Source organism: Saimiri boliviensis, chromosome 4 (genome assembly GCF_048565385.1).
Source record: "Saimiri boliviensis isolate mSaiBol1 chromosome 4, mSaiBol1.pri, whole genome shotgun sequence".
In the NCBI taxonomy this organism is placed as follows: Eukaryota; Metazoa; Chordata; class Mammalia; order Primates; family Cebidae; genus Saimiri; species Saimiri boliviensis.
The window spans coordinates 140,378,522-140,393,011 of NC_133452.1; the positions used below are offsets into that span (position 1 = coordinate 140,378,522).

General features: G+C 39.7%; 1 protein-coding gene across 1 annotated transcript in view; it reads right to left on the reverse strand.

Annotated features, from left to right (window-relative positions):
- The window catches only part of GMDS (GDP-mannose 4,6-dehydratase), a 632,017-nt gene that overhangs the window by 313,394 nt on the left and 304,133 nt on the right, over window positions 1-14,490 (reverse strand). Inside the window, exon 7 of the mRNA XM_003927401.4 lies at window positions 517-644. Coding sequence (XP_003927450.1) covers window positions 517-644 — 128 coding nt within the window. The remainder of the gene's footprint in view (window positions 1-516; window positions 645-14,490) is intronic.

Consider the following 14,490-nt stretch of genomic DNA (forward strand, 5'->3'; position numbering starts at 1 on the left):
TTAATCTCTTTCTTTCTAATAGGTAAAGCTCACCAACATGCAATATAACATGTTAAGAAATGTGTGATGTAATAACCAGTCTCTTCAGCTGCAGAAAGCAAGGAGTTCCATAAGAATATTACTCTTGTTAGGATTTAGTAGAATAATGTACGACTAAGGGTCTTGGATTATAGATTGAAATGACGCAGTATTTCTGAACTAGTACTTTTATACCCCCAAAATAAAGAGGAACACCATTCAAACATTTTTTCTATCTATCTATTCATCCATCATCCAGCACAAATAATTAAAAGAATATTTGTGAAAGTTTTCCTAATTCAAGTACCATTCAGTGTAAGCTACCTGCATTCCAGAACCACCAATCCCTGAATTGAAAGTGGCATAAGTACAAATATATCTGCATGAGCAAAGGTTTGTATGCTCCTACCTCTAGGTCACACTTTTTCACTGTATGCCTGGCATTTAGAATATCAATAGATACAGATATTTTCAAGAATGTAATGTGTCAGTTCCTACCTCCACATAGTCCTTGGCATGGCCCCAATCTCGTTTGGCATCCAGATTTCCCAAACTGAAACATTCCAGTTGTCCAAGGTAAATCTTAGCTACTGACCGGCTAATTTTTCGAGTAACAAAATTAGCTCCTAAAAAGAGGCAAAAGATGTATTATCAGTCAAGTGCATTTGACACATTTAACAGTTTGGTGAACCAAACCCAGTTTCAGCCTCTGGCCATTTCTTTCATTCTTCACTCCCAGCCACCCTGTTAAAATAATAAAAGAAAAGAAAAAGTAAGAAGATCATTAACTGTCATTTAGACAAGTTAAGAAGCCCTAATTCTCTGTGTCACATCAACTCTACTTTCATAACAAACGTTTTTCTTTGGGGGACATCTTAACATTCCTAATTTGCTGCTTCAATATGCAACCCAGGCATTAGGCCAAAGAAAAGCTGTTGGAATGCCAGTTTTTAAACAGAAAATTCAAAAGGGTTGTATAAAGGGAAATGCCAGAATGGACGACAGACATCTAAGACCACCCTGATTTTTTTTAAGAACACAAACATCATATATTCCTATTAATAAAGCTACTTTGGGGCTCATGGGGCGAGAAAAAAACATAGCTTAGTTCACAGGGTAACTAGTTAAAGGAAACAAGAAAGGAATTTCTTTGGGCTGCCTTTCTCTTAACAAAATAAGTGGTGATGGCTCTTATTTAGAAACCTGCACAGCCATTCAAAATATGATATGGTTCCTGGGCAAAAGTTTCTCTGCACTATACTTAAGGCAAGGTCACTTTCCAACTTCACTTAAGTGTTATCTACAGAAAGGGCTCCCAAATTTTGTGTAATATTCTGAAATGATTGGATGAAAGGGGTTATATATTGATGAAAGTACTGAAATTGTTTTAATGTTCTCTGGTCTTTATTTATTTATTTATTTATTTTTTGAGAAGGAGTTTCGCTCTTGTTACCCAAGCTGGAGTGCAATGGCGCGATCTCGGCTCACCGCAACCTCCGCCTACTGGGTTCAGGCAATTCTCCTGCCTCAGCCTCCTGAATAGCTAGGATTACAGGCACGCACCACCATGCCCAGCTAATTTTTTGTATTTTCTTTTTTTTTAAGTAGAGACAGGGTTTCACCATGTTGACCAGGATGGTCTCAATCTCTTGACCTTGTGATCCACCCGCCTCGGCCTCCCAAAGTGCGGGATTACAGGTTTGAGCCACCGCACCCGGCCTGTTCTCTGGTCTTTAATAAAAACTCTATCTGCTTTTAAAAGATCACAAAATTAAAAGGCAGTTTTGAGATAGTTTTACTTTGTATCTAGATAAGGCTATGAGAAAACATCATTTAATACCAAATTCTCAAGGTAATAATATACACATTAGCTAGTTAATAATGGATCCATACAGTTTAGATACATGAATATCATAATTTATCACGTACCAATGACTTTACCTGTGTTCTTTTGCAGATGAAGCAGGGAGGCAGATTTATGATAAAAGCATTTGGCTTACGGAGAACTGGCACAGAAAATAACGGGAGTATTTCTAAATAGGTTTTCTAAGTTTTGGCAAGAATATGGCTTAGAGCAAGTTCACACACACACCAGATTCACTTACTTCACAAACTTAATATGTAAATTTATACCAATACCATTATCATTAAGAAATACAATAGGACTACCATGGAAATCCAAATTTTCAATTTCCCTTGTCAATTCAGAGGGTACATTAAGAAATACAAAGTTTCAACTCTCCACAGAGGTTTATATAGCACATAGAGGTCCTTCAAAAAACTGTCTTTTTTTTTTTTTGGAGACAGTCTCACTCTATTGCCCAGGCTGGAGTGCAGTGGTGCAATCTCGGCTCACTGCAACTTCTGCCCTCCTGGGTTCAAGCATTTCTCCTACCTCAGCCTCCCAAGTAGCTGGGACTATAGATGGCTTCCACCATGCCCAGCTAATTTTTGTATTTTTAGCAGAGATGGAGTTTCACCATATTGGCCAGGCTGGTCTTAAACTCATGACCTTGTGATCCAGCCGCCTTGGCCTCCCAAAGTGCTGGGATTACAGGCGTGTGCCACCACACACGGCCAAAAAGTGCCCTTCAAAATGAAAAACTACTGATTAATCAGTAAGTAATTAGTGGCTAATTAGTAAGTTAATTTTTTTTCTATTGACTTGTAACAAATTTAAATTTATAATTAAATTTAGTTTTTTTGATGTTTATTGTTATTTCAATGTCAGGACTATACTATTTTCTCAAAGTATACTAAGAAACCAATTATGGCACATTATTAAATGAAGTTCCAACACAAAACATTTTGGATTAACCTATTTACCAGTAAACTAATGTTTGGGAGTCTAATGGAAGCATTTGATCCTGTTCAAACAATTGACTGATTCTTTTACCCAGCGTTCGCAGCACACTGACCAAGCACCCAGCACTGAGCTGGGCACGGGGGATCTGGGAATGAAGCAGCAGCCCCTGTTCTCAGGTATCACAGAGTGTGCCAGATGGGCCAACAAAGCAGTGCCGAATCTAGTAAAACGACAGGTTTGAAAGCGGGGAAAGCCTGTGGGGTTGTAGCATAGCTGCCCTGCGCAGCACGTGAAAAACGTCCACCAGAAAAGGAGCTTGAATGGAGTCTCTCAGTGATGTCCTGAAGGGATTAATCAAGCTATGAGACAGGGGTACTCCAGGCAGGAGGAACAGCACTTGCAAAGATAAGGAAGGGTCTTTCTCTTCCGACTCTCACCACAACTTTAGGATAGTTACGGCAGCTCCAATGAGGTTGATCACTGTTAGCACTGTGTGAAGCTCTTTAGATGGGGTAACTCACTTAATTTTCAGAGCAACCCATGGGCTAAGAACTATTATTGCCCCCATTTTGTACATGAAGAAGCTGAGATTCAGGGAAGCTACATAAATTAACATTCTAAAACAGGATTCATATCAAGAGCTATGTGACTGAAAGTTCTTATATTACCAGAACTTTAATGTCATGCTAGAAACGTAGTTCTTTTTTTTTTTTTTTTTTTTTTTTGAGACGGAGTTTCGCTCTTGTTACCCAGGCTGGAGTGCAATGGCGCGATCTCGGCTCACCGCAACCTCCGCCTCCTGGGTTCAGGCAATTCTCCTGCCTCCGCCTCCCTAGTAGCTGGGACTACAGGCGTGTGCCACCACGCCCAGCTAATTTTTGTATTCTTAGAAGAGACGGGGTTTCACCATGTTGCCTCGTGATCCACCCGCCTCGGCCTCCCAAAGTGCTGGGATTACAGGCGTGAGCCACCGCGCCCGGCCAGTTCTTTTCTTAACTGGTTCCAAAAGTTATCTTGGATAACTAGCCAAAATTAGCTAAAATTTCTAGTTCTTAAAATTTAATTTTAACTATTCTTTAGAACAACTCTTTTGAGATATAATTCACATACAACTAATTCATTTAAAGCATATACTTTAATGCCTTTTGTTATATTCATAGAAAGGTACATCCATCACCACAATCAATTTTAGAGCATGTTCATCATCCAAAAAAGGAACCCTACATCATTTAACAGTCACTACCAGTTTTCTCCTAGTATCCTAACCCTAGCAAACAGATAATCTATCTTTTATCTCTAGATTTGCCTATTCTGGACACTTCATATAAATGGAATTATATTAATGTCTAGTCTTTCTGACTGGTTTCTTTTACTTAGCATTACATTTTCAAGCTTCATTCATATTGTAGCTTGAATCAGCATATCGTTCCTTTTTTATGGCCAAATAATATTCTGTTATATGAATATACCAAATTTTATTTAACCATCCACGAGATGAGTACCTGCAGTGCCTCCATCCTTTGCCATTTGTAAATAAAGCTACCATGACATTCATGTCTTTGTGTGGATGTATGCTTTAATTTCTTTTAGGTATATACCTAGGGGTGGAATCACTGAGTCATAAGAAATCTACCAACAGAGAAAGTGTAGACTTTTCCAACGTGGCTGCACCACTTTACATTCCTACCAGCAGCAGAACAGGGCTCTGATTTCTTCCCATTCTCCTCAGTACTTGTTATGGTCTGTTAGACTGTAGTCATCCTAGTGGGTGCTGAGCACTATCTTACTATGGTTTCGATGTATATTTTTCTGATAACTAATGATATGAAGCAACTACCTTTTCATGTGCTTATTGGCTGTTCTTGTATCTTTTTGGAGACATGTCTATTCAGATCCTTTGCCCATTTTTAAATTGGATTATTTATCTTCTTACTGTAGAGTTGTAAGAGGTTTTTTTTGTTTTTTGTTTTTTTTTCTTTTTTTTTTTTTTTTTTGGAGACAGAGTTTCCCTCTTATTACCCATGTTGAAGTGCAATGGTGCAATCTCAGCTCACCACAACCTCCGCCTCCAGGTTCAAGCGATTCTTCTGCCTTAGCCTCCCAAGTAGCTGAGACTACAGGCATGTGTCACCACGTCTGGCTAATTTTGTATTTTTAGTAGAGACAAAGGCTTTACATGTTGGTTGGGCTGGTCTCGATCTCTTGACCTCAGGTCAACTGCCTGCCTCAGCCTCCCTAAGTAATGGAATTACAGGTGTGAGCCACCATGCCTGACCTACAACCGTCTGATCTTTGACAAACCTGACAAAACACAAGCAATGGGGAAAGGATTCCCTGTTTAATAAATGGTGTTGGGAAAACTGGCTAGCCATGTCCAGAAAGCTGGAACTGGATCCCGTCCTTACACCTTATGCAAAAATTAACTCCAGATGGATTAAAGACTTAAACATAAGACCTAACACCATAAACACCCTAAAAGAAAACATGAGCAATACCATTCAGGACATAGGCATAGGCAAGGAGTTCATGACTAAAACACCATAAGCAATGGCAACAAAAGCCAAAATAGACAAATGGGATCTAAGTAAATTCAAGAGCTTCTGCACAGCAAAAGAAACAATCGTTAGAGTGAACTGGCAACCAACAGAATGGGACAAAATTTTTGCAAGCTACCCATCTGACAAAAGGCTAATAACCAGAATCTATAAAGGACTAAAACAAATTTACAAGAAAAAGACAACCCCATCAAAAAGTGTGTGAAGGATATGAACAGACACTTTTCAAAAGAAGCCATTTATGCAGCCAACAAACACATGAAAACATCCTCATCATCACTAGTCATCAAAGAAATGCAAATCAAAACCACATTGAGATACCATCTCATGCAAGTTAAAATGGTGATCAGTTAAAATCTGGAGGCAACAGATGCTGGAGAGGATGTGGAGAAATAGGAACACTTTTACAGTGTTGGTGGGAGTGTAAATTAATTCAACCATTGTGGAAGACAGTATGGCGCTTCCTCAAGGATCTAGAAATAGAAATACCATTTGATCCAGCAATCCCATTATTGGGTATATACCCACAGGAGTATAAATCATTCTATTATAAAGACACATGCACACATATGTTCACTGCAGCACATTTGCAATAGCAAAGACTTGGAACCAACCCAAATGCCCATCAATGATAGACTGGATAAAGAAAATGTGGCACATATACACCATGGAATACTATGCAGCCATAAAGAAGGATGACTTCATGTCCTTCGCAGGGACACGGATGAGGCTAGAAAACATCATTCTCAGCAAACTAACACAAGAACAGAAAACCAAACATGACATGTTCTCACTCATAAGTGGGTGCTGAACAATGAGAACACATGAACAAAGGGAGGGAAACATCACATCCTGGGGTCTGTTGGGAGGTGGGTAGGCTAGGGGAGGGATAACAGCAGGTGGGGAGACTGGGGAGGGATAACACTAAGAGAAATACCTAATGTACGTGATAGGGAGATGGATGCAGCAATCCACCATGGCATCTGCGCATGTACCCCAGAACTTAAAGCATACTTTTTTAAAAAGGAATATTTGAAATACATGATAAAACTTAACTGGGGCATTGTTTCCTCACTTAAACATCATTTTAAGGGTAACTATATTCCCTTCATGAGCACAACTGCCATGACCCAATAGGGTCTCTACTTGTAGAAGATTAATTTAGAGGTGATAAACTAAGTTTCTCCCTCTATTTCAGCTTTGCAAGTTTTCCTCAGTTAATTTAAATAGCTCCCTGGGTCTCTTTCTTCAAGGGAATATACATCTTATAATTTCAGAGGGAAAATTCTATGTACATTCTTGTGCATACTGATTTCCTTTGTCATCCTTCTTTCTTGCACCTTCCTGTGGCATAAATCCCCTTCTTAAAATGCATTCTTTAGAAGTTCCCTTAATGTGGAAAACTTAACTAGTTCATATTTTAAAGAAGCTTTGCTAAGTGCACAGTTCCATGTTGAAAATTATCTTCTCTTCCATGCTGACAGTATTCTCCCACTGCCTTTTGGTTTGTAATTTTTGCTAGGATAAGTGTGCTTCTGGTCTAATTGTCATTCCAGTGCAGGCAATGTAATGTCTTTTTTTCTCTTGTTAATGTAAAGATACTCCTGTTTTCTTTGGTATCCTGGAGTTTCACTCCAATTTGTCACATGGCTTTCTGCTTGAGATCCATGGTGCTTCCTGCATCTGTGACTCTTTGACCAAGCCTAGAAATTTCTCAGCAACTATCTCTTTAGATATTGCCTCTTTTCACTCTTTTTGCTTCTGGGAAAGAATATTAGACTTCTCCTTTTACTTTCTACTACTCTCTTAATTTCTTTTTTGTAATTTTCATCTCTTTGCTCTTATCTGTAATAATCTGGGTTAATTTCCATACAGCCATCTAACTGTCCTTCAGCAATCTAATCTAATCTTCAAGTCGGCCATTTAACACTTTATTTCAATTTTCCTTTTTTCTTTTTCTTTTTCTTTTTTTTTTTTTTTTGGCGGGGGTGCATCCAAAGTTCTCTTTGGTTCTTTTTCAAATCTGCCTGGGCATTTTTATATTCCGTTCTTGCTCGCTTGCTTTTCTGAATTGACAGTTTCATTTATTTACACGTTTTCATAATTTTATATTCTGAATTTGATAATTCTCATATTTGAAGTTCTTGGGGAACTAATTTATTATTTGTTATTTCTGCTGACTTTGACTGATGGTGGTGTGTTTCCTTGTGCATTTAGTGAGTGTTCATGTTTAGTAACCTTAATTTGCTGGAGAACAGAGGACATCAATGCAAATGATGGCTTCTTCCTGAGACAGTCGCTGTTTGCTTCTCTTGGGAGCCAGGAGACACTAACACCTGGAATGCTCATACCCTTCCAGAACGGACAGATTAACAAAGTTCTGCTCTTCCCTTTGACTGCTATCTACAGAATAAAGAGGCTGGGCATTCCCTAAAGGCTCAAGAAAATCACTGTATCATCCTAAGTGAGTATGACTGGACACTATTTGGTGTCCATTGTGCTTCTCACCTTCGGGTAGGAGGGGAAATCTTTAGGGAAGATAAATACAGGTTGACATAAATACAGAAACTGCATTTGTTCTGCACATCTGAATGCAATGTGAATAATTGTGCCACCCTACACATTTTTACTTTTATTTTCATGTTAGGCATTCAGAAAAGTTTGATTTTTTTTTTTTCTTTGAGACAGAGTCTCGCTCTGTTACCCAAGCTGGAGTACAATGGCATAGTCTCGGGTCACTGCAACCTCCGCCTATCAGATTCAGGCCATTCTCCTGCCTCAGCCTCCCTAGGAGCTGGGATTACAGGCACCCGCCACCATGCCCAGCTAATATTTTGTATTTTTAGTAGAGGTGGGGTTTCACCATGTTTGTCAGGATGGTCTCAATCTCCTGACCTTGTGATCCGATCTCTACGATGTTCCAAAGTGCTGGGATTACAGGCATAAGCTACCGTGCCCAGCCAAGTTTGATTTTTATGTTTTATTTTATATGGAGTATGTGTGTATAGTGAGTATAAGTATATATGAAAATACATGTATAAACCTAAAATTTGCCTCATTTCTGTCTACATCATCTGACTCAAATACAATTTATAATAATTGTTCTCACGTAATAGGCAAGCTACACTTTTTTTCCTATGAAATTGCAAATCTTAAGATCATCTTGTCTTTGTGCTTTTACCTTCCACACTGGGCCCCTCTTCCTGTGAAGACAGATGATTGAGACTGCTGTGAGACCTGTTCAGCACCAACACACCAGGAGGTGGCTCAGATGCAGGACCAAAGCCAAATTCTTAATTTCCTGGCTTTGTTCTTACATTTTATCCTTACATCAGTGTGTGTGTGTGTGTGTGTGTGTGTGTGTGTGTGTGTGTGTGTGTCTGTGCTGCCGCTCACGCATATATATATACACACACACATATATGTAAAATATATATACATACACCTTAATATACCTTAATTTGCTGGAGATCAGAGGACATAGATGAAAACGATGGCTTCCTCCTGAGAGAGTCACTGTTTGTTTCTCTTGGGGGCCAGAAGGCACTAACACCTGGTATGTTCATCCCCTTCCAGAATGCACACGTTAATGAAGTTTGGCTTTTCCCTTTGACTGTTATCTACTGATTAAAGAGGCTGGGAATTTCCTAAAGACCCAAGGATATATATGTACACACACACACACACACACACACAGACACAGTCCATGTTAATTTAAAGTTTCTACTATATTATAAAGCATACCAACATAACATCTCTATCTTCTATAACAAACGTTGAAGGAAAAGAACGGACAAAATTTGGAAAACACACTTTAAATTGCCAGCATTAAACTCAAAACAATGGAATTGCCTTTAAAACATTAATAGTAGCCAATTTATTAAAGAATTTGATAAGCTATTAAATCATAATGATTACTTCAATAGAGATTATTTTTAAAGACAAATTCAACCTTGGACATTCTCTGATGATGCAGTGGAAGTAAGGAAGAAACCCTATGGGAGGTTGAGTAAGTCCTAGTTGGGACAATTCTGCTTATCACACTATACAAAATTACTTCTTTTTCAAATGAATATTTCCTATGGCCCTAAAATTATATTGCTTAACCCCTAAGAAACAATGTAACTCTGCGTGTGTGGCAATTTTTATTGTTTGTGTGTTCACATGTACACATGACTGTATATGAGCATGCATACATACATATTTAAAAATTATCTATCCACATCCAAATGGTACTTAAAGTAACCAAAATTTGTCTAATAAAAATTCTACTCCATTGCTCAGTACTTCATCGAAAATCTTTTGATTTAAAGATTTTTTTTGGAGTTAGATAAAGTACAATGACAGTTTGGACAATATTCACTGGAAAACAGAAATCATTCCAATTTTCCCTGAACCCCGCATGAACCTCCGCCTTGGGGCCCTGCATTTTTCCCCTGTGGTCATCTCTGGCCACCCCACTGTGAACTGCCTGGGCCATGGCTCAGTGGAGACAGGGTGTAGAAAGAAGAGACACTGAGAAGGTCATGGCTGACTGAGCAGGCGACTGAGATCAGAGAGATCATACCTCATTTGCTCACTAAGCCCTGCCAAGAGCAACACTATGTAACTGCAGGTACTCAAAATCCAATAGGCACGTTTAAAGGAATCTCAGGCTTAAAAGAGGACAATTCACAATGTGCATTTGTCTGAGATAGCTACCATCTTTTAGCAACTATTTAAAATGTGCATTTACAGAGAAATGTTCAAACAATTTTGCTATTTGTATCAAATGTTAAATGCATTTTCCACTGACATTGAGATAATTCAAATTTGTAAGTCTTCATTTCAGGGTTTCTCAAGTTTGGCACTATTGACATTTAAGGCTGAATAAGTCTTTTTTATTGCAGGTTGTGCAGTGCTTTGCAGTGTTCAGGAGCATCACTGGCCTTTACCCAGTAGATGCCAGGAGCACTCCCTCAATTATGTTCACAGGCATTGCCAACTTATCCACCTGGGGGGACAAAACTGCCATGGCCTTAGTCAAATAAAACAACCCTGCAAAGACAAAGTCCCCCAAATCAAAACAAATGTATATATAAAAGCTAGCCTTACCCACAGATATCTATGTTACTTTATCTCTATTCATCCAATACACTAATAAAACTATGGGGGAACTAATAAACACAAAATATTCAAATCAGGATGAGACAAGGGTGAGTCTCTATTTAATGTCAAGAGTCAATCTATGAGTCTGGCCTTCCAGGGTGGGTCTAGGCTGAGGGCACACATTTGGGAACTGTTTATGCATGGATGATATTTCAAGTCCTGAGGCCGGTAGAGACCACCAATAAAGAAATGTTAGCAACAAAATATAAATGGTCAAAGAACCAAATACACTGATGCCATAATGTTTACAAATCAGATGAGCAGGGAGTAGTGAGGGAAAGCAAAAGCACAGGAGGATCCTAGCAGTCTGGAAAGCCTGTACCCAGGAGGGAGTGATAACCATGACTGCAAGTCAGAAGGACAAAGACAGAGAAGTGACCGCGGCATATGAAGGTTAACAGTGACCTTGATAGCAGAGCTTCCAAAAGAGGTGGACAAAAGTCCATGGAAGGAGAGGGTTCGAGAAAGAATGGAGGTGAGATTTCAGAGACAAGGAACACAGATGACTTCTGAAAGCTTCTGCTGTTAGGTAGAGAAGCGAGTGAGACTGGGAGGACTGCATTTCAAGATGGGCAGGAAAGCAGTATCTTTTTATGCTAAGAGAAATATCTGATGATGAGGGAGAAACTGATCCAGGAGAGAGGTGGGAATTGCTGATGCCAAATCTTCAAGGAAGTGGGAGCAGAGAGGAGCTCCAGTCAGCCAGGTCCTCCACGGCTTAGGAGAGCAGGTGAGGAGAGCACAAACGCAGGCAGGCAGTGTTCAGATGTTCTGAGGATGTTTCTTCCCCACTCAAATCTTAAACACACACCCTATTCTGACTACATGACTCGACCCCACCTCCCTCACCTCTCCCACTGTCTCTGCTCCTGCACTGTGGCCCGACTCTGCCAGAGAACCTTCGCACACCTACGCTGACTGCGCTCTCCAGCAAGAGCTGAGCTCATGCTGCCTGTTCATGATGACCTGCAACTTTCTGCTCTCCTCCTCTTCCTGTTCACCTCAGGAGACATTACCATTAGCTCTAGCTTGCTTCTCCTTTTACCCCAAGCTAACATGACTTTCTGGATGGCCCTGCATGGTGAATGGTCCCACCCTCCACTCAGTAGCCTGGGAGTCCCCTTTGATTCCTTTCTCACTCTTCCATTAGTCAACTGCTCGTCACGTCTTACTGAGTCTGTTTCTTAAGCAGTCCTAAATAACTCCCCAACCCAGCCTCTAGTAAGCCACAAGTGAGGTGGCTGCTCAATGCATAGATTCTCCAAAGCATGCTTTGGTGCTCTTTCCTATTTCACACAATTCTTATGTGAGGAGCCTAACCCTGCCATCCTGACTGCACTGATTTATTCAAGAGTAAGAGCCCGGCCCAAGCTGACCCAAAAAACCACTGGTTACTGGGACTAGTTGAGGGGGTAGGCACCTGACCAAGGCCCTACCCCAGGCCACTCCAAGTGGAATTGAGAGAGAAAACAGTTTTCCTCCAAGGTCGTGAAACAGAAAGTGGCAGTGATCATAGTTCTAGTTTCATAGAAAACAATGGACTGAAACGATGAGGCCAAGCCTGAAAGAAAAATGGAGACAGAAGATAAAAGAGGGAAAATCCTGAAGATATCTGAGTTTCTGGTTCCAGCTGTCCCTGAAATCAAACATTTCTGCCATTTTCATACTTGGGTAACATCCATACAGCTCTCTATCTTTAATTTCACTTAAGCTTAGTGTGAATTTGTTTTTTGCCATTTTTAAAGCCAGAGTCCTGATAAGTGCACAAGTACAAAAACTGAATAATTCCATTTGGCCCAGACCCTTATCATTTTCTTTTCTAGACTGCTGTCACTGCTACCAGGTACTCTCCTCGATATGACTCTCTTCCCCCTCTTCATTTGTCCTGAAAACTCATGGCTTCCAAATGCAAAAACAACCACAAGCCTCTTTCTTCAATGGCTATAGATTGCCTATGGACCAGAAGTTTCTGTGTGTCCTGTCACCAGCCCCACCCCCAGCATCTCATCCTGCACTGTTCCCCTCACAGCTCTCTCCAGTGACATCCTACTGTGTGCAGACCCCCCAGCATGCACGGGTGTCTTCTCTTTCTTTGAACTGCCCCTTCTCTTTGTGAGAAACATCTGTATACACAGCTGCTTCCCAACTGCCTGGCACTCCAAGTGCCATGTCAGGGGAAGGGTTTCCTGACTCCTTCCCCCGTACGGGCTGTCTCTCTTCTGTGCTTCTCTATCACCCTTTCACAGGCTACGTACTCTCACTATACCCCACTGCAATGTTCAGTTTACTCACCTCAACTGGGAGCTTCTTAAAGACAAGCATTATATTCTGTCTCTCTCACCAGTGTCTAACACATTACATACCACATGATAAGTGTTCAATCAACATTTTCTGCAGGGAGAGGGAGGGGAGCAGGGCTATTCCACAGTTGAAACAGGAAGGTATCTTAACATTTACACACGTAGGACATAATGAACCTGATTCTCTTATTGCTTCTGCCATAATTCCACAGTCTCAGGAATAATTAAATGCTTCCGCTGATATGTTTATTTTTCAAGGACATGGACACTAATGAGAATAAAGGTAACACCACAGATGCCAGTTCAGATTATCTGGTCACACTAGGCAGCTTGCCTCTCTTCTGACACCTATTAGGGTTTCTTCTCTGCCTTCATGTTTGTAGGGACCACTGTATACACTTTCACCTCTATAATCAGAGGTGTGGCATGTAGAAAAAGGATGTGACAGAGAAGGATAAAATTCTCTATTGTGGAAGAGAAAGTATCAAATTCAATATCTTTAGTATGTATATAAAAATGAAAATGCATGGGAACAATATAGAGATATGCATATCATCTTCTGAAATCAAATCCTTTTTGTAGAAATGACATAGTAGCATTTTGCAGAAATGAATTATGAGCATTAATCCCCAATATTCTTCAAATCATTAAAAATGACTTATCCCACATCATTCCACATCATGTTTGGACTTTATTTCAGAACTGACAGAGCTATTTCACGGATGGACAATGTTCATACTTCTGCTTGATGACACTCATACTGAAACCTTTTGGATTATAATTTCTCTTTTGCTTCTATCTTGACTCAGGAGTGTGGTGACATTTAAGAAGTAAAGCAGAGTCACTTCCTATAAATTTCATGTTCAAAGTAACTTTACAAAAATAGTATTGGTTTATAGCCACCCAGCATAAAGACTGCAAAGTAACAAAATCTTCAAAAGACCTTTGATTCAAATTCTTCATCTGATAGAAAACTGGGACAAGATAAATGTCCATAAAATGATACAATTATGTCTCCTTTCACAATAATCTTACTTGGCTCTTGTGATAGTTTCTGTTATTCTTTTCTGTCACAGAAAAGTAAATATATGCAATACCCTGAAAACAAATAACATACAGAAGATATTTATTCACCCAAGAAAAACAAGTAACATTGCCTCCTCTGTAATAACTATTGCCAATTCTTCATTTGGACTTCAAGCAATTTTTCAAGAAGGGTCAGACTCCATGAGCAAGCATAATTAATAAAAAAGGATGACTTCTAAGAATTGTGTGCCTGTCAGAAAACACTGCTTTAGTTGTTGATATACAATATAAAGTAATATTAAGGAATGAAAAATGCAAGGAAGAAAAATTATGGCTTTCTTGTGACTTAGCCTCTCTGCTTGAATCTATAACTTTTTGAATTTCCTTTTATCTGTGGGGTCCTCACCCACTCAGGAGGCAGCAGAATGCCTTTCAGGCTCAGTAGAGCAGCAGCAGAGGCTGAGCCTGCATCGCAACAGGAGTGCAGCCCGAGGTACACTTTCTGGAAATTAGGTAATGAGCACAAAAAACATTTGGTCAGTACTAGATTAGATGTTTTTAACACATGCTGACAACAGACCATAATATGCAAGGAGATAAAGTATTTCACACTTTTTTTTTTCTTGTGGGTAGTTAT